Below are 19328 nucleotides of genomic sequence, written 5' to 3'. Positions count from 1 at the left end.
GGGGCAAAGGAAGGGGAAGACTGTCCCCATTGGAAATGCCCCTCCTCTCCCAATTTCATCAAAGTCTGTTACAAGTATTCCCTCTATTGCAAGTAATGTTGAGGGAACACTTCCTTCTCAATGTAACATTGAGAAATATCTCTTGTGGAAATATGTTACAAGAGAGCAAGGGCCACCCAGCAAGGTAAAGGGAGGAGACAATGTGAGTTGGAAATGCAACTATTGCCACAATACTTTCAGGAGCACATATTTCGTGTGAAAGGTCATTTGTTGGCTTTATCAGGTTGTGGAATTGGAGCTTGTACAAAGACGCCTTTACCAAAGAGGAAAGAAATGGGAAGAGAGTCCAATGTTGGTATGGAAAATGTGGCTGCAAGATATAAATTTTAAAAAAAAACCAAGAATGATGACCCCTTTCCATTCTCGAGGAAAAGAAGCACCACATTCCCATTTGAGAGTTTTGGTGGGGGACAAGCAGCAAAAAGAAAGGCAATTTCATTTGGTCCAACGCACAAGATTTTTCAGAAGGAGAAATAGGAAGAGTTTGATATCACCATTGCCTTTTTTCTATCAAAACTTCATATCCTTTAATGTTGCACACTCACCTTTATTTATTGAGATGTGTCGAGCTCTAACTCAAGGGGCTCCATCAAGGTATGTGCCTCCTGGGTCTGAGAAGCTTAAAACCACATTGTTGACGAAGGCAAAAAAAGAGGTGGAAAAAATACTTGAACCTTTTAAAGCATCATGGCCAACATCTGGGGTTAGGATTGTTTCTGATAGATGGACAGATCCAGCACAACACCCACTCATCAACTTCATGGTGTCTTCCTTGAATGGTCTAGTTTTATTGAAAGAAGTGGATGCACTTGGACAATACAAGGATGCACAATATATAGGTGAGTTGTTTATTAAAGTTATTGAAGATGTAGGTGTTGATTCTTGTGTGCAAACTATTACAGATAATGCACCTGTTTGCAAGGCTGCTGGCATGATTGTGGAAGCTAAATATCCACAAGTGTTTTGGACACCTTGCATTGTCCATTCACTGAACTTAGCACTGAAATCCATTGCTTCTGATGTGCTTTGGATTGTTAACATTATTGAGGATGCACGGCATAGCCGTAACTTTGTACAAAATCATACAAATTCCCTCACTATCTACAAGAAGTACAACAATCTATCATTGTTGAAGATTGCAGATACACAGTTTGCCTCTTCATTCATCATGTTGAAGAGGTTGAGGGAGGTCAAGACCGCTCTTGGGGCCATGGTTATTTTAGAGTTTTGGTCTTTTTGGAGAAAGACAGATCAAGTAGCCTCTAAAAGAGTGAAGGACACAGTGTTAAATGATGCTTGGTGGGAGAGGGTAGATCTACTTATTCAGATCATGGACCTTATCATTTCTTTGCTTCAATTTGCAAATACATACCAACCCATCCTAGGAGAGGTTTATGAGGGGTGGGATTCCATGATTGAGTCTGTGAGGAGCATTATTCTACAGTGTGAGTGCCCCGAGTATGAGACATCACCAAAGGCCTTCTTCACCACTATACAAAACATTCTTGTTAGCAAATGGCACAAGAATTGCACACCTTTACATTGTTTGGCTCACTCATTGAACCCAAAATACTACAGCCATGAGTGGTTGAATGGTGGACCTTCCTGCAGATTCCCTCCTCACATAGATGGTGAAATCTCACAGGGGAGGAAAGATGCATTCAGACTGGTTTTTCAAGATAGAGCATCCCTTGATGAGGTGGAGGATGCCTTTGCAGATTTTTCCACTAGCACTGGTCGATTTTCAGGGTATGATATTATTAAAGACAGGGTGACTAAGAAGCCTTATTCTTGGTGGGCAAATCATGGGGCAACAAGCCCTCCTCTACAACAGTTAGCCATGAGGCTCCTCTCTCAGGTGACTTCATCCTCTTGTTGCGAGAGGAATTGGAGCACATATGGGAATTTGTATAGTGGAAAGAAGAGCAGGCTTGAGTAGTCCAGGGCAGAGAACGGTGTATGTGCACACCAACCTTCGTCTTATTTACAAGTAGAGGGATGAGTGGTTGAAGGGAAAGACAAAGATGTGGGATGTCTTTCCTGATGATATAGGTCTGGACAGTAGTGTTGAGTTGGCATTGGCCAAGTTGGATCTCAATGATCCAGTGCTAGAGCCCGTCAGATTTGATGATAGTGATAATGTAGAGGGGTCATACTCCACACCAGCAGATGCAGAGATGACTCTGGATACAGAGGAAGAGGATGCAGCAGAGGGGAGCAGTTGTGACCATGATGATCAGGACAACGATGCTGATTTTGATGATGACTATGAGGATTGATGACTCATGAGTCATGAGCTACCTACTGCCTTGAGGCTTGTATACTTGTAGACTGTAGCTGTTTTGTATTTGCTATTTCTATTTTCCACTGGCATTGCACTACCTATGTAACAAATTTTGATTTTGATGACTTAATGAGAAAACTACAGTATCTTTATCTTACTATCTTGTCTTTCTCCTATTGGATCATTGCTGAATTGAACATGTATTATCATTTATCATTTATGTCACAATTGCATTTGTATGCATAATGTTAATTTGTAAATCTTACATCTAGATGAAGATCTATGTTTGAAATCAACGAATTTGTATCATTAATGAGAATTTGTGTAAGAAATATCTAATTTTTAATATATATATATAACACATCCGAACGTGTCCTGTTCCGGGGGGGTCAACGTGTGCATATCCAATACTCGAATCCACATATCCGACGAATCCCAAATCCCTCTATCAAGAGACTTAGGTTGACATTTTGTTTATTTATTTAAAGAAAATATATTTGTTTAAAAGACATGTATCAATTCAAGGTTGAGTATAGACATAATTACACGTCCCTCATACTAAATTGTAGAATGAGCCTCTCGAGCTCAATCATTATTAACAATGAATTTATTACATTTCATTACATTTCAATTTAGTAGTATACGATGACTTCTTGATTAATAAAATAATTCTTCTTATCTTTTATCTTCAGGCGTATATTGTCAAGAGTCCAACAACTTGCAGAAATTTCCCCTCATAGACTCTTGAATAATGAAAGAATTATTCTTTCATCTCGTGTATATCAGAAATCCAACACAGCTCGTAGGAGAAAAGGATACCTTTTTATTACATTGATATTGTCGTTATGCTACCTAATTGTCTTAACCACTAATTAGTAAATGCCCTTATATCATTTTTATTAAAATCATTAATAACATCATGACTTTTTTTACATTAAAATTTAAGTATTGGAGTGTAAACACTACAACAACAACCCCCCTTAACACATTACAAGTGTTAAATATTACCCGACTTACATCAGAAACTTACAAATCTCAACTATTAGCCCCACTTAGATCAAAAATTACAAGGCTTAACCATTAGCCCGACTTACATAGTAATAGTATAAGAAACTATTTTACTTTAAGCTTTCTCATATTTCTAAATCCTAGGCCCTGTGCCAGTGCTTAATTCATTTGACATTCACCTAAAGAATCACCTTGTCATCTCTTCTTTTCCGAAGTAGGAATCCACCTGATCAACCTTCTTGTCATCCCCTCTTAATGAAACAGGTATATTTCACCTCGACAAGAGGAATACTCAAGTAAGGTCACATGTTGGAAAGCAAAGTAGTTGATTAAAAAATATAGCCTCTTTTAGGTGTTTCTGTTGACATCTAATCCAAAAGGATTATTGTAAATATTGTCAGTTATGCATTTGAGAAAACCAAAAGACCTTGGAATTGGAATCCCAAAAGTCTCTCCACTCCTGTATAAATTCATGATATGGCTAATGCACTAGATAAGTTAATTCAGAGTTACCCTCCTGGCCTAACATGGCATCGGAGACAGCTCCCAAAATAGTCTTTTGTGTTGTAACTCCTGACAGTGTTATGCCACATTCTGTCCCATTTTAGCTTTTCTTTGTCGTGTAACTCCTATCTTGTGCCTTTTTTTTCTTTATTGGGTCGACGTCATTCTCTTTGTTGGTGTAATTCCTAGTTAGCAGAAGCCGAGTTTCCTTCCTCTCTTGCTAGTCGAAGGGATGTTATATGCTACAGCCAGTCTTCATCATTATTAAGGGTCTGTGTGGTTAGTTGAGGAGGGTCGAGTCCCTTAACTACAATCTATCGGGTGTTGTCGTTCTTAGTACCATTTTTGGGCTGTGTGTACTTTGGTGGGCTGAGTTAAGTATTGTCACAGAGCTACATGGTTGTTGAGCCAATATATTGAAGCAGAGGCTGAGGATTGTTACTACTATTGCTGGAGGAGATCACAGTCATTTATCACTGAAGTGTAACCATATATGTTGCGTTGAACTGTGTGAAGTTTGTTTACGAAGGCTATGGTATATATGTTGCGTTGAACAACGTCAAATAGTCACTTGAAGGTCGTGGTATGTGTTGTACTGTGTTGAAAGTATGCGTTGAACTATGTTAAAATTCCTTGATGTATAAGTGCATATGCTTTTAATTATGTGTTGAATATTTTCGAGGTCGTGGAGTTATATTTTTTTGTGCATTTGTTCCTTCTTTTGAAGATTAGGCGTTGGTGTTTGTTTTGAATATCGTGCATTGGTTGTATATGGTTATAAAAGACATATATGGTATATATATGTTGATGCCATTAAATCAACTTATATGTGCATGTGAGATTTGAATGTTTATTATATATTCAAAACCATATATGTTGGCATATGTTGGTTAATCTTTTGAAAAGATTTTTTATCAAAGATTATTAAGGATTTAGTTTGCTCAAAGCTAGCCCAAAAGTATTGTAGAAATGCTTTCTCTTATTTCCATAATTGACGTAGTTCTCACTGGCAAAGAAAACTACCATGAGTGGTCTGGGAAGATAAAACACACCCTTATTTTCAATGAGTTGTGGAAAGGGATTTGTGAAGGAGAAGGAGACAATGCACCGGAAAAGCCTACTTCAGATAAGGAGCTTGCCATTTGGGAAAACAAGAACAGCAAGGCATATGCCTTGATTGTAGCATTAGTAAATGAAGAGGTGAGTCAACATATTTCTTCATTTTCAAATGCCTTTGAAGCCTTAAAGAAATTGAAGGAATTGTATGACTCACACTCTAAAGTTGAAGTTGTTCAATTGATGATAAAGTTGTTCAATCTTGAGTTGAAAAATGATGACCCTCTTGCCTTAGCACCAAAAGTAAGATCCATTATACATGACATAAAAACCACTAGTGTTGAAATAGACATTCCTTTCATAGCTTATTTCAAGGCATTATATCCCACCTATTCACATTATCTTGAGTCATTACAAGCAAGTGGCAACCTTAAGGAGATTACCCTTGAGTCCCTTGAAAAGAAATTTTCTGGAAGAGAGAAGACTTTTGGGAAGAAGACAGCTCCTCAGTCTTTTGAAGAAGTTGGGTGTCTTGCACAAAAGGAGAAGAATCATGCATAAGATTCTTCTAGAGGAAGAGGTGGCCAAAGAGGAAGAGGAAGGAGGAATTTTAGAGGCAAGGGGGCAGACAGTTCCAAGGAGAAAAGTCTAATCTTCATTGCATACGATGCAATAGAGATGGACATGATGCTTCCACTTGTAAGTTGCCTTGGGACCGAATTGAGCAGGAAAGAAATGAAGGAAAAGGTAAAACAATTAACAAAGGGAAAGGTAAAGCACCCGAGTCCGCTCATTATGTTGTGGCACATTGCAACATTGGAGTAACTGAAGACTTATTCAATGCTTCACTTACTTCATGGAAAGATGATTGGTTGCTTGATTCAGGAGCAACTTGCCACATGACTTTCAAGAGAGATTTCTTTGAAGAATTCACTAACAATATTGATGGAGCAGTATACTTTGCAGAAAAGTCAAAACTCAAGCCATCAAGGCTTGGCACCATCAGGCTCAAACTGCCTGGTCTTCCAAACTTTCTTCTGCATGATGTTCTATACCTCTCGGAGCCGAGGAAAAACTTGTTGTCTTTGGTCCATATCCACCAGCAAGGACACTCCATTCATATATTTGATGGCAAGGTTGAGGTCAAAAAAGCATCACATCACTCACTTGTCATGACGGGGATAGAAGAAGAAAGATTATTGAAGCTGCAAGGAACCTCTGCTCGTGCACAAACCTTTTCATACAATTCTCACTATGATGAAGGTACATTTCCATCAAGTCTTTTATCGCATGCTAGATTTGGACACTTGAGCTATGACAGCATTCGTTTGTTGAAGAAAAATGGTGTTACTGGTTTGCCTACAATTCCTAGGAAACTTAAGCAATGTAATTAGGAAAACACGGCAAACAATCTTTACATGATTCTCATTCCAGAGCACATCGAAAACTTGAACTCATTCATTCTGATTTGGGTGGCCCAACACTTGTTCCTTCTACAAATGGTAATAAATATATGATGACATTTATTGATGATTGTTGAGAATTCTAGGCAATGTTGCACGAAGCGGGAGCGAAGCGGAAGCGCGAAGCGGAAGCGCGAAGCGCGGAAGCGTCATTTTCCAAAAATCTAGGGAGCGAAGCGTCCGCGGAAGCGTCTGCTATATATATATATATTTTATATATTTTTTTGCATTTATACTCAAAACAAACATCCCAAATACCAAATTAATTGTAGAAGACATGAAAACATGCATATTTTTGCATAAATCAAGATAGATATGGCATCCATGATTCCATTGTAGTTACTAGTATGTACAACAATCATCTATATTCTAGCTATTACAAACATACATCAAATTTTTAAGCATATTATAAAACATAAAACATTTAAGCATATTATAAAACATAAAACATAGAGCATATTATGATTTATCTAGCAAGTGAGCAACTGTCAACATTTGTCATGTCCAAAATTCAAATAATAATGTTTACAAAATATGTCACTTGGTCACCGCCAAGCCAAAAAGGTTCAAAATTCAAATTCACAAGTCTACAAGTCTAATGAGTAATCTATAGACTATGACAAAAAGAAGTAGATTGTGAATATATCTACTAATCTCTCCTCCTTCCACCACGAATAGAACGTGATGGCGTGCCTCCACGTGGTGGCAATGAAGAAAATGGTCCCTGTGTAAGTCGTGGCACTGGAACTGATGAAGAAGAACCCCCTGCTGTTGGTGTTGAACCATGGAACCTAGGACCAGATGGGGGTGGGGGTGGTGGCATATCAACACGGTCATCATCATCCTAGAATCGCTCAAAAAATTCATGCAAAAAAAAAAAAAACACTAGTTAACAAAAAAATTAAAAACATGAATTAGAGAAATGCTTTATAAGGGAAAATTGGAAAATTCATACCACAATGGACATACCTGGATAAGAGCATCCTCTAATTGCTCTAGTTGCAACACTCCATCCTCCAAATTGGGCTCCTCTGGATGCTTGTCCCAAGTCAACAAGTCTTTATTAGACTTTGCATCTTCACAGTAATGGGACAACAATCGCAAGTTGTAATGAACATAAACCAAGCTCTCTGCCCGGTCTAAACTCAACCTGTTCCTTTTAACACTGTGGATGAAAGAATAAGAGCTCCAACACCTCTCTGCAGAAGAAGTGTTTACCACCTGTGATAGCACCCGCAATGCCAAACTCTGTAGAAGTGGAGTAGGCCCTCCATGCATGTTCCACCACTCAAGAGCAGAAAAATGCTCTCGATCTTCAATTGAATGCATGCTCCCAAATGGACCAGTGTTGAGCGTATAGTTGCTCACCTGTCTCCGTACCAATGCAGCCTCCTCATTATCAGGGATTAATCTACTCAATGCAGCCATATATTTTTCGTGAACCTCTTTATCTTGGTGTGGTTTTTTCCTGCTTCCCCCCCCAGGTGCTGGTTTTGAAAGCCATGATGGATGATAGTACCTAGGTGTCAAAACATATGCTAATGCATGCAATGGAACATTTAGCATATCCCATCGCTTTTCCACCTCTTCACGAATATAATTGTACAAGGTGGGGTATCTCTAGGCTCAACAATGTCTTTAATCTGCCCCAACATGCTATCCATTTGCTCATACACCTCCCCAATTACTGGTCGATCTGAATCTGCAAACTTGATCATGTAATAAATTGGTTTGGTGAATTGCAAAACATATTTAACCTGTGACCAAAAGTAAGTGTCAAGAACAGTGTCCTTGACTACATTAGCAGTAGCACCATCTGTACACTGGTTAATTTCATCCCATGTTTCAGCACACACCAGATTAGTTAAAGCTTGTCTCACCTTCACTAGCCGCCTAAAGGTGAGGTAATAACTAGCAAATCTTGTCTTTGCAATTTTAAGCAATTGCAACTTGGAGTAAGTGCCATAGAAGTAGTTTACCCTTGTATGCCCTGTGATGAATTTAATGAGCTGCTTCCCTTTCCTGTAAACCTCAGCAATCCACCCACATTCTTTGTGTTTCACAATATCATGCATCAAAAGGTTCAATGTGTGAACCAGGCACCCAGACCAAAAGATGTGTGGATGAGTACGCTCAATAATTTTTCCTGCTGCCTTACAATTTGCTGCATTATCTGTGATCACTTGAACCACATTATTCGGACCAACATCTTTGATTGATTTCAATAGGAGATCTGCAATGTTTTGTGCAGTTGCACTGATGGAGGAGGAGTCATGACATGCAATAAATACTGCACCCTTAGAAGAAACACCAAGAACATTTATCAAATGTTGGTTTCTAATATTTGTCCACCCATCTGATACAATGGATACCCCATAATCCACCCACTCATGTGTAAAACGTGTCAAAGCTCTTTGAACCTTAGCTTTTTCTCTTTCTAATAACACTGTTCTAGCTTTCTCATAGTTGGGGGCCTTGTATCCTTTTGGGGCTTCATTGATGGCCTTTACCATGTCATGCCAATAGGGAGAGCGAAGCACATTGAATGGTACACCGCAAGCACAAAGAAAACGGACTACCTTTCCATCCACATCATCCCTCCCAGCAACATTAAGGAAATCCCCTATTGTTTTTCTACCTCCAGAGGTTGCAGAAGTACCATGAGGAGATGGGCAACTACCAAATTTAGAGGTTGCACTTGATTCTGAATGAGTTTTTTGTTTCTTGTTTTTTTGTTGTGCAGCCATCTCTATTTTGATGTATTTTTGTCTTTGTTCACTTGAAATTTTTGGGCAAATGGCTACCCCCACAGAACCCTTTTTTTCATCACTCTCTAGCACCCCACAAAGATGCCTCCTCAGACGGGTATATGAACCCGTATATGGTTTTCCTCCATGACAATCATGAGGGCACATCCATTTGTAAGATCCACCACCCTTTCCCCCTTCAAGTTTGGTCACATAGTTCCACAAGGGATTTGATGTACCTTTCCCATCTTGTGCTTCAGTGTCCTCTTCAAGTTCATCCCCTTCCTCTTCAAACCCTTCCTCCTCATCATACATTGGGTCACTACTATTAGGACCAAGTTCATCCCCTTCCTCTTCCCCTCTATTCCTCACCCTTGCCATCATTAAAACCAAGAGTGGAATGATACATAGAAGCCAAAAGAACACCATCTTGGAATATGGATATAGGTGGTGGACAACCTGTAAATAAAGGAGCAAGTAGAAACAATGGGAAAGAGTAGGAGAGGGAGGAGAAAAATACAATTTTTTTTTCAAAAAAACAAGGGAGTTTGGGGTTTGAACTTACCTCTTTAGCTCTTGTAGATGAAGTCCTCCAAGCTCTTGCTCCAAGCTCCTCCTCCTTCTCCTAGCTCCTCCTTCTTCACTCCTCCAAGCTCTCCTCTCTTCTCCTCTCCTTTCCTCTCTTCTCTTCTCCTCTCCTCTCTTCTCTTCTCCAACTCTCATAAACTCAAAGTGAGAAAATGAGAAGAGAATGGGGGCTTTATTCTTTTCTAAACTCACCCTAAAGTGACCCTAACCCACCCCTAACCCACCCCCTCATGCTTAGTTAAGTTAGATTTTAAATGAAATTAAAAAAAAAAATTGATATGCGCGGGTTGCGTGCGGGTTGCGCCCGGGTGGCGTGCGGGTGGCGTGCGCTTCCGGGCAGGTTGCGTGGCGCCACCTCATGCCCGAACCGCATGCCGAAGCGCGATTCCGGGGGGGCGCAACCTCATTTGGCAGGAATCGTTTTAAAAATGCGGAAGCGCGCAACCTTAAAAACGGAATCGCGATTCCTCTATGGATTCCGGAACGCTTCCGCACGGGTCGCGGTTCCGGGTTAGGATCCGAGGGGGGGGGGGCGATTCCTGCAACCCTGATTCTAGGGCATCAATAGTTAGGTGATTTCTCTTGATTAGTAATTGCTTGTGAGTATCTTTTACTTCATTAGATTAGGATCTTTTCTTTGTTTAAGTTATTAGTGTTCTTCTTCATCAAACAACTACCAATGCATAAACATATATAGACAAGAGACATAAGATGTAGGCTATGAGCCAGGGCCAAAACCTCTCACTCTTTGAGACAAAAACCCGCACAAATTCTTCTTATAGATATTCTGATTGACGAATACCAAGACCAAGACCCTTGACCTATTAGCCACTCCAAGATCAGGACACTAGTTCCCTTGACTGCCTTCTTCTTCTTCTTGACTCTTCTTTTGCTTCGACCTTCTTTGCATCAAGACATAGTTATCATTATGATCTCATCACTGTCTTCACATCAGGATCTCCTTCTAACTTTCCTATCCTTGACAACTTGCTTCAGTGATAGTCATCCTTCGAACTGAGATGGATTCATTACTTTTAATTGTAATGGAATTCTTATTGTTGTAGGTATATGGAACCCTTATCACTGTAATATTGTAATCATCAAGACTGAGATAGTTCCTAACCTATAATCATTTTGAGGACCGAATCATATTCCTTGAGATAGAACCGAACCTAAGGCTTCCTTCATGGCACTGAAATGCATGACTGTGATGTAATTTGAACTGTCTCATATCCCTTTTCGTTGCCACTTTAATACGAACTTCAGAGGGATCTGAATTCCCTTGATAGCACCCAAACTTTGCCTCTGTACCTTAGTCCAAGCTCCTTCTGTTCTCTCATCCGAATTCTAAGATGTATGAATTATGCTCTCTCCTCTGAATCACAGAGATGTCCGAATTTTGAACTGTGTCTAATGCGAAGTGCCTTCACGCATATATATAGTCGTTTTCCCATCAATATAAGCAGACCTAACATTTCGAATAGATGTGTCTCCTTATAATGTGAACCAACATGAGTTTCTTATGCATCTTAAGGCCAACATGAAGAGTAGAACTAGTGCTTGTCGTTGGAGGGCTTCTAGACACCTTTATTGACTCATTAACATTTGACACATGCTCAAGAAGAGCTCTTCATACATGAAATTAATTCTTTTGACTTTAATGACAAATCTTAAGGCTCTCAATGGGAGCCATCTAAATAAAATTTCTTGCTCATGAAACCCATGAAGCAAGCATCACAAAAATAATTTTATTTTCTTCTTTTCATCATTTACAAAAATCACAATTACATGTCATTATGAAGACCGAACCTAGTTACACTTTTCAACAATGACTACACTAGAATGCGTTGGGTTTATTTATTGAAGAACAAATATGAAGCTTTTGAAACATTCAAGAGCTTTCATGCATGGATTAAAAATGTTGCACAATCTCATATTGGCTCTATCCGCATTGATAATGGAAAAGAATACACTTCAAATGAATTTGAAAACTATCTTCGCCAGCATGGGATCAACCATCAAAGTTCAAACAACCATATCTTATAACCCCCAACAAAATAGAGTAGCTGAAAGAATGAACAGGACAATCTTAAATATGGTACATTCCATGATGTTTTTCAAGAATGTTAAACTGATGTTTTGGGCTGATGCAGTTCTATGTGCTATGTAATAGGTGTCCATCTAATGCTATCAAAAACAAGACTCCCTGTGAAATGTGGTATGGCTACATTCCTTTGGTGACGCATCTCAGGATTTTTGGTTCCACCTGTTATACCTTCATACCCAAGGAACAAAGAAACAAACTAGTCTGTTGAACAGGTTGAAAATCCTTATATGGCCTCAAGCAAGCACCGCGAGCCTAGTACGAGAAGTTAACTGAGCATCTTCTTAAACTCAATTTCAAACATTATGATCTTGATGATGCAACTTTGTTTGTCAAGAAAGTTGGCAAAACAGTTGTATACCTTGTGGTGTATGTAGATGATCTTCTAATGATAGAGAACAATGAGAGCTACATTGCATCCATAAAGAAAGAACTGAGGAAAGGTTTTGAAATGACAGATTTGGGCTATGTTCACTACTATCTTGGTATTGAAGTAACTCAACATCTGAAGTTTATATTTTTCTCACAGAAGAAGTACATTGGAGATTTGTTGAACAGGTTTCGCATGGTTGTGCAATCCTTTGACTACTCCAATGGAACCGAACTTAAAGCTCACATCCACTGAAGGAAAATAATTTGAGGATGCAACAAAATACAGACAACTCGTAGGAAGTCTCAACTACCTCGCTACTACCAGACCAGAAATTTCATTTGTTGTTGGAATCCTCTTCAGGTTTATGCAAAAGCCTTGTGAGGGTCAATGGTCTGCTGCAAAAAGAGTTCTTAAGTACTTGAAGGGAACTCAAGACGTTGGACTCAAGTATACAAAGGTGGATGACTTCAGCTTGATTGGATACTCTGATTTAGATTTCGATGAAGATAAAGAAATTGAAGTATCTACTTCAAGTTATGTTATGAGTATTGGATCATGAGTTGTCTCCTGGAGGTCAAACAAACAGTCGGTTCCAGTAGATTCCATAACTGAGGCAGAACATGTGGTAGCAACTGAAGCAACGAAGGAAATTGTGTGGTTGAGGAAATTCTGGAAAATTTGCAAGAGAAACAATTACATTCAACTCCTCTTTTGATTGACAACACTTCTGCAATAAAGTTGGCTAAGAAACCAAAGTTCCATAATCGAATGAAGCACATCAATACAAAATACCATCTGATTGACATCATGTTGAGGCCAAAACAATCCAACCTACAACATTGTTTCACAAATGAGCAGATTGCAGACATATTCACCAAAGAGCTTGGAAGGGAAAAGTTTAAGATTCTGAATGATGCTTGGACTCACCAACATTCCTTCAAATTGAGAGGGGGATGTTGACACCTAATCTGAAAGGATTATTGTAAATATTGAAAATCTAAGTCACCTGACACGGGGACACAGGACACGAAGGACATGAGGATTTGAGTGTCGAACACGAACATGTTGACCCCCCGGAACAAGACACGTTATATATTATTTTATTTAATATATATATATATATATTAAAAATTAGATATTTCTTACACAAATTCTCATTCATGATACAAATTCATTGATTCAAACATAGATCTTCATCTAGATGTAAGTTTTACAAAGTAACATTATGCATACAAATACAATTGTGACATAAATGATAATACATATTCATCAATGATCTAATAGGAGAAAGACAAGATATTGCAGTTTTCTCATTAAGTCATCAAAATCAAAATGCATTACATAGGTAGAATCAATGCCAATGGCAAATAGAAATAGCAAATACAAAACAACTACAAGCCTCAAGGTAGTAGGTAACTCATGAGTCATCAATCCTCATCATCGAAATCAGCATCATTGTACTCATCATCATTGTCACCACTGCTCTCCTCTATTGCATCCTCCTCCTCTGTATCCAATGTCATCTCTGCATCTATTGGTGTGGAGCATGACCCCTCTATAGTATCACCATCATCAAAAGTGACAGGCTCTAACACTAACTCATTAACATCCAAGTTGACCAATGCCAACTCAACATTGTTGGCCAAACCCATATCATCAGGAAAGACATCCCACATCTTTGTCTTGACTCTTTCCCTTCAACCACTCATCCCTCTGCCTATAAATAAGACGGAAGGTTGGTGTGCACATACACTATTGTCTCTGCTTTGGACTGCTCAAGCATGCTCTTCTTGACACTATATACAAATTCTCATATGTGCTCCAATTTCTCTCGCAACAAGAGGATGAAGTCACTTGAGAAAGGAGCCTCATGGCTAACTATTGTAGAGGAGGGCTTGTTGTCCCATGAGTTGCCCACCAAGAATAGGGCTTCTTAGCCCCCCTGTCTCTAATCACATCATATCCTGCAAATCAACCAGTGTCAGTGGAAAACTCTGCAAAGGCATCTTCCACCTCATCAAGGGATGCTCTATCCTGAAATATCCACCTCAATGCATCTTTCCTCCCCTGTGAAATTTCCCCATCCATGTGAGGAGGGAATTTGCAAGAACGTCCACCATTCATCCACTCATGGTTGTAGTATTTTGGGTTCAACCAATGAGCCAAACAATGTAAAGGTGTGCAATTCTTGTCCCATCTGCTGACAAGAATATCCTATATAGTGGTGAAGAAGGCCTATGATGATGTCTCATACTCAGGGCACTCACTTTGTAGAATAATGCTCCTCACAGACTCAATCATGGAATCCCATCCCTCATAAACCTCTCCTAGTATGGATTGGTCTGTATCTGCAAATCGAAGTAAAGAAATGATAGGGTCCATGATCTGAATAAGTAGATCTACCCTCTCCCACCAAGAATCATCTAACACTGTGTCCTTCACTCTTTTAGAGGCTACTTGATCTGCCTTTCTCCAAAAAGACCAAATCTCTTAAATAACCATGGTCCCAAGAGCGGTCTTGACCTCCCTCAACCTCTTCAACATGATGAATGAAGAGGCAAACCGTGTATCCACAATCTTCAACAATGATAGATTGTTGTACTCCTTGTAGATAGTGAGGGAATTTGTATAATTTTGTACAAAGTTACGGATATGTCGTGCATCCTCAATAATGTTACCAATCCAAAGCACATTAGAAGCAATGGATTTCAGTGCTAAGTTCAATGAATGGACAATGCAAAGTGTCCAAAACACTTGTGGATATTTAGCTTCCACAATCATGCCAGCAACCTTGCAAACAGGTGCATTATCTGTAATGGTTTGCACACAAGAATCAACACCTACATCTTCAATAACTTTAATAAATGTTAAGTTATGGTATGTTCTATGCTTATAACAGTTTACTTCTTTTTCTTATTATATTCCACAGATTAGCAATCACATGTACATAAAGTAAAGTGCAGATAGAACATTAAACGATCAACAGAAAACAAGCCAAGACAAGAGACACAAGATGTGGCAGATAGCCAGGGACAAACCCCACAATGTGTGGGGAAACCCTTTGATCAAATCTTCTTTTATCTTCAATAATTCAGCAGAGAGAAATAATACAATAAATCTGATTCATATCAACAGTAGCAAACCCTAGATCAGTAGCATCAGCATTAGCGGCTTCATTATCAAACTAGGGTAGACGATATCTCACAAACCGACCGTCGGATTGACTTCATTCCACCACCAAAAGTTGTGACTTCCAGAGGAGGTTCATATGAACCTACAACGCAATTCAGATGAGGAGATCTTCTAGGCCACGCAGGTCAATCTTTACTTCTGCAGTTGCAGCTTCAGTTTCAGCAGTTTCTAGCTTCAAACTAGGGCAGTCGATATCTTGCAAACCGTTCGTCGGATTGACTTCATTCCACCACCAAAAGTTGCGGCTTTCAGAGGAGATCCAGATGGACCTACAACGCAGTTCCAAAGAGGAGATCTTCTAGGCCACGCAGGTCAATCTTTGGATCTGCAGTTGCAGCTTTAGGTTCAACAGCTTCCGGCTTCACATGTGTGAGAGAGAGACCCATTTCTACGCAGTAGAGAAGAGACTCATTTTTGCGCAGTAGAGAGAGAGAGATGTGATGAGAAGAGTGAGTGCAAATGAGGAAAAGTCCTCTTATATTTATACACAATGTTGGTGTTTGAATAGATGCCACTGTTGGGCTTCTGAGCCTACATGAGTTGTAGGTCGGCTTGATAATAATTCCATAATCAAAATAAATTGATATCTCCATGAATACTTATCGGAATCGGATGATCTTTATATCAATCCTACACCTCTCGACGAGAGGAATCTAACAAAAATATTATCAGCCATGAATAAGATGACCCACATGAAGTTTTGCCCTGGTTGCCAATTTTAACACTCCCTCTCAACCAAGGAGAACTTCATCTGCAATCTATCTATCGGTTGTTACTATTCATCCATCAAATGCACTACCCTGTACAGCATGACCCTTGCCCTGCTCTGCTCTATTCTGCCTGTTTTGCTTTGTCTTGTTCTGCCCCATACTGATTGGTACTATTTTGCTCTGTTCTGCTCTGCTCTTGCATTATTCTGTTTGCTCTGCTTTTGTCCGAATTATGAAGAAGAAGAAATGATCGAGGATGTATCATACTGACTCAAAGTCAGTCTCAGAGTATGTACCACTGGTTCCAGACCAGCCTCAACCAACCCGAAGTCAATGTCATAGTGAGTACAACTCCACTGGTCCTAGACTAGTATCATCCTCCACTGACTCAAAGTCAGTCTCAGAGTGCATACCACTGGTCCCAGACCAGTCTCAGCCGGCCCGAAGTCAGCATCATAGCAAGTACCACTCCTACCACTGGTCCCAGACCAGTATCGCAGTCTCAGAGAGTGTACCACTGGTCCCAAACCAGTCTCAACCAACCCGAAGTTAGCGTCATAGTATGTACCACTCTCACTGGTCCCAGACCAGTACTGCTCTGACACGAAGTCAATCTCGGAGTATGTACCACTCGTCCCAGACCAGTGTCAACCGACCTGAAGTCAGCGTCATAGTATGGTACAACTCCTACCACTGGTCCCAGGCCAGTCTCAACCGACCCGAAGTCAGCGTCATAGTATGTACCACTCTCACTGGTCCCAGACCAGTACTGCACTGACATGAAGTTAGTCTCGGAGTATGTACCACTGGTCCCAGACCAGTCTCAACCGACCCGAAGTCAGCGTCATAGTATGGCACAACTCCCACCACTGGTCCCAGACCAGTATCATTGATCGCAGATCAATGGAGGTCATCCTAGTGTAGGGAGTACAACAGATACAACGATGCGTCCATCGGTACTACTATGGTCCCTAACTTCATTTCCCTGCTCATTGATCAGATGAGAGGTACTTCCCATGAGTCCCAGACTGCATGGGTAGGATGCCTCGACAGGAGAACTAATCAATCTTGTCCTCACAGGAGAACACATCAATCCTGCTACAATCGCCATGGAGAACACATCAATCCAGGCCGCCATGGAGAACACATCAATCCAGGCCTCACAGGAGAACACATCAATCCTGCTACAATCACCATGGAGAACACATCAATCCAAGCCTCACAGGAGAACACATCAATCCTGCTACAGAGGAGAGTGAATCATCCTGTTCCACAAGAGAGCGAATCATCTTGTCCCACAAGAGAGCGAGTCATCTTGTTCTAGTGCGCACCACCAGGGGAGGGTGAGTCACCCTGTGGTCGTATGTTGCTCCAGTAAGAACCGCAAGCCCTCAGAGCTCCCAGAGCTCAATGTATGCAACATGCAGGACCCTTGTACAAGGGTTTCTTGACGACTCCAAGTCGTTTGGAAAAATCACAAATTAGATATTTTCTCGAGGCTTTGACAAGGTGTATCGACATGTACATCATCTTAATGCGATGGAGCCTCCTTGCTCATCGACCTACCATATCCCAGATGATGTCTATCTGCTGGAGCAATCGAGGAATACGGGATTCCTCAATAATCGAATCCCACCTCTGGTTGTTACAGAGAATCACAATGGTATGTGTTCAAATAGCTCACTGAAGAGCTTCCCCAACCAGGCAGCTTCATACGAGATCATACTCGTAGATATGTATTCGGTCTCGGTGGTGCTTATGGCGACTGACTTCTGCTTCATGCTCATCCATTATATCGAAGCAGAATCCAAAGAGAAACAGCACTAAAAAGTGCTCCAGTGATCCTCCACACTACCTGCCTAATCAACATTCGAATAATCATGCAGTTTCATATTTCCGGTAGTGTATCTCAATCCATTAGTAATTGTGCCATGAAGATATCTTATAATATTCTTGGCATCAATGCAGTGAGGCTCAACCAAATATGAGCTCACAGTGCTAACTGCAAAACATATGTTCGAACGGAGGTTCACCAAGAACATCAACGCGAATGAGTTTTTGAAACTCAGAGGCATTTCCCAAATCTGGTCCGACATCACTACCATATAACTTCTAAAAGTTAAGATCCTCGAGGTAGTCACAGGCTTGCAGTCCATCATACCAAATCTTTCCAATATCTTTACCACATATTTTCCTTGAGATAGGAAAATTTCCCTTGGGCTTCTGCCATACTTCAAGTCCTCAGTCCTTCATTTGAAATTCAGAAGCCAACTCCCTCTTACATTTGTAAATGAGAGGGTCTGCATCTGTTAGAAAGAGGTCATCCACATACAGCACCAGTATGAGAGGCTTGTCATCTTCAACCTTAAAGTAAAGGTTAGAATCAGCTTCACTCCTAGTGAATCCCAGCTTCATCAAGTAGCTGTCGATCCTCTCATACCATGCTCGGGGTGCTTGCTTCAGCTCATAGAGAGCCTTCTTCAACCTGCATACATGAGATTTTCAATCATAAATTTCAAATCCTTCGGGTTGCTCCACGTAGACCTCTTCTTTGATCGAGCCATGTAAGAACGTTGTCTTGACATCCATCTGATGTAGGTTCCATCCTTGTGAAGTGGCAAGGGCTATGATCGAGCGGATGGTCGTATATCTGGCAATAGGTGCAAATATCACATCATAGTCTATGCCTTCCTTCTGGGAGAAACCACAAGAAACAAAACGAGCCTTATACATTTCCGTACTTCCATCTACTGCATGCTTTATCTGGTAAAGCCATTTGGAAGTAACAATTGTCTTGTCCTGGGGTCTGGGAACAACTTCCCAGACATCATTCTTCATGATAGACTCATATTCTTCGATCATAGCATCCTTCCATGCTTGATGCTTGACGGTGTCTGAGAATGATGAAGGCTTATTTTGTATGATCGTGCTCATGATGGTCAGGTATCCCTGATACCTATTAGGTTTCTTACTTTCACGAAAGGTTCCTCAGGGTGCAGCATGTCCTTTAGCATCATCAAGTAGCCCCCTAAGCCATGAAGGCCTCTTCCTAGAAGAGGAAGGCTCATGTGGAGGAGGATCAATCGGGTCCATGGGTTCTTCTACATCAGGCATTGATTCATCATCCTTTTCTTTCGGTTCCCTGGTGTCGGCTTCTTGACAGCTCCTCAAAGTCGGAAGATTGTTCACCTTGCTAACAGCCATATCTTCGTCAAAGGTGACATCATGACTAATTATGA

General features: G+C 40.4%; 2 protein-coding genes across 2 annotated transcripts in view; both read right to left on the bottom strand.

The window, feature by feature from the left end:
* Positions 1 to 19328, bottom strand: part of LOC149251710 (uncharacterized) — a 140249-nt gene that overhangs the window by 15061 nt on the left and 105860 nt on the right. The window lies entirely within an intron of this gene.
* On the bottom strand, positions 6631 to 7982 carry LOC149251711 (uncharacterized). Its single transcript, XM_089459543.1, has 2 exons — positions 7345 to 7982; positions 6631 to 7219 (listed from the first exon to the last, which is right to left on the bottom strand). The coding sequence occupies exons 1-2, from the start codon at positions 7939 to 7941 to the stop codon at positions 7025 to 7027; spliced, it is 792 nt and encodes a 263-aa protein (XP_089315669.1). The 5' UTR covers positions 7942 to 7982; the 3' UTR covers positions 6631 to 7024.

This window comes from Pinus tabuliformis, chromosome 7 (genome assembly GCF_031772625.1).
Source record: "Pinus tabuliformis cultivar Carrire ecotype Pingquan chromosome 7, CPIR1, whole genome shotgun sequence".
Lineage (NCBI taxonomy): Eukaryota > Viridiplantae > Streptophyta > Pinopsida > Pinales > Pinaceae > Pinus > Pinus tabuliformis.
Note: the sequence above shows the minus strand (reverse complement) of the source record. Positions and strands in the feature narration are given on the sequence as shown.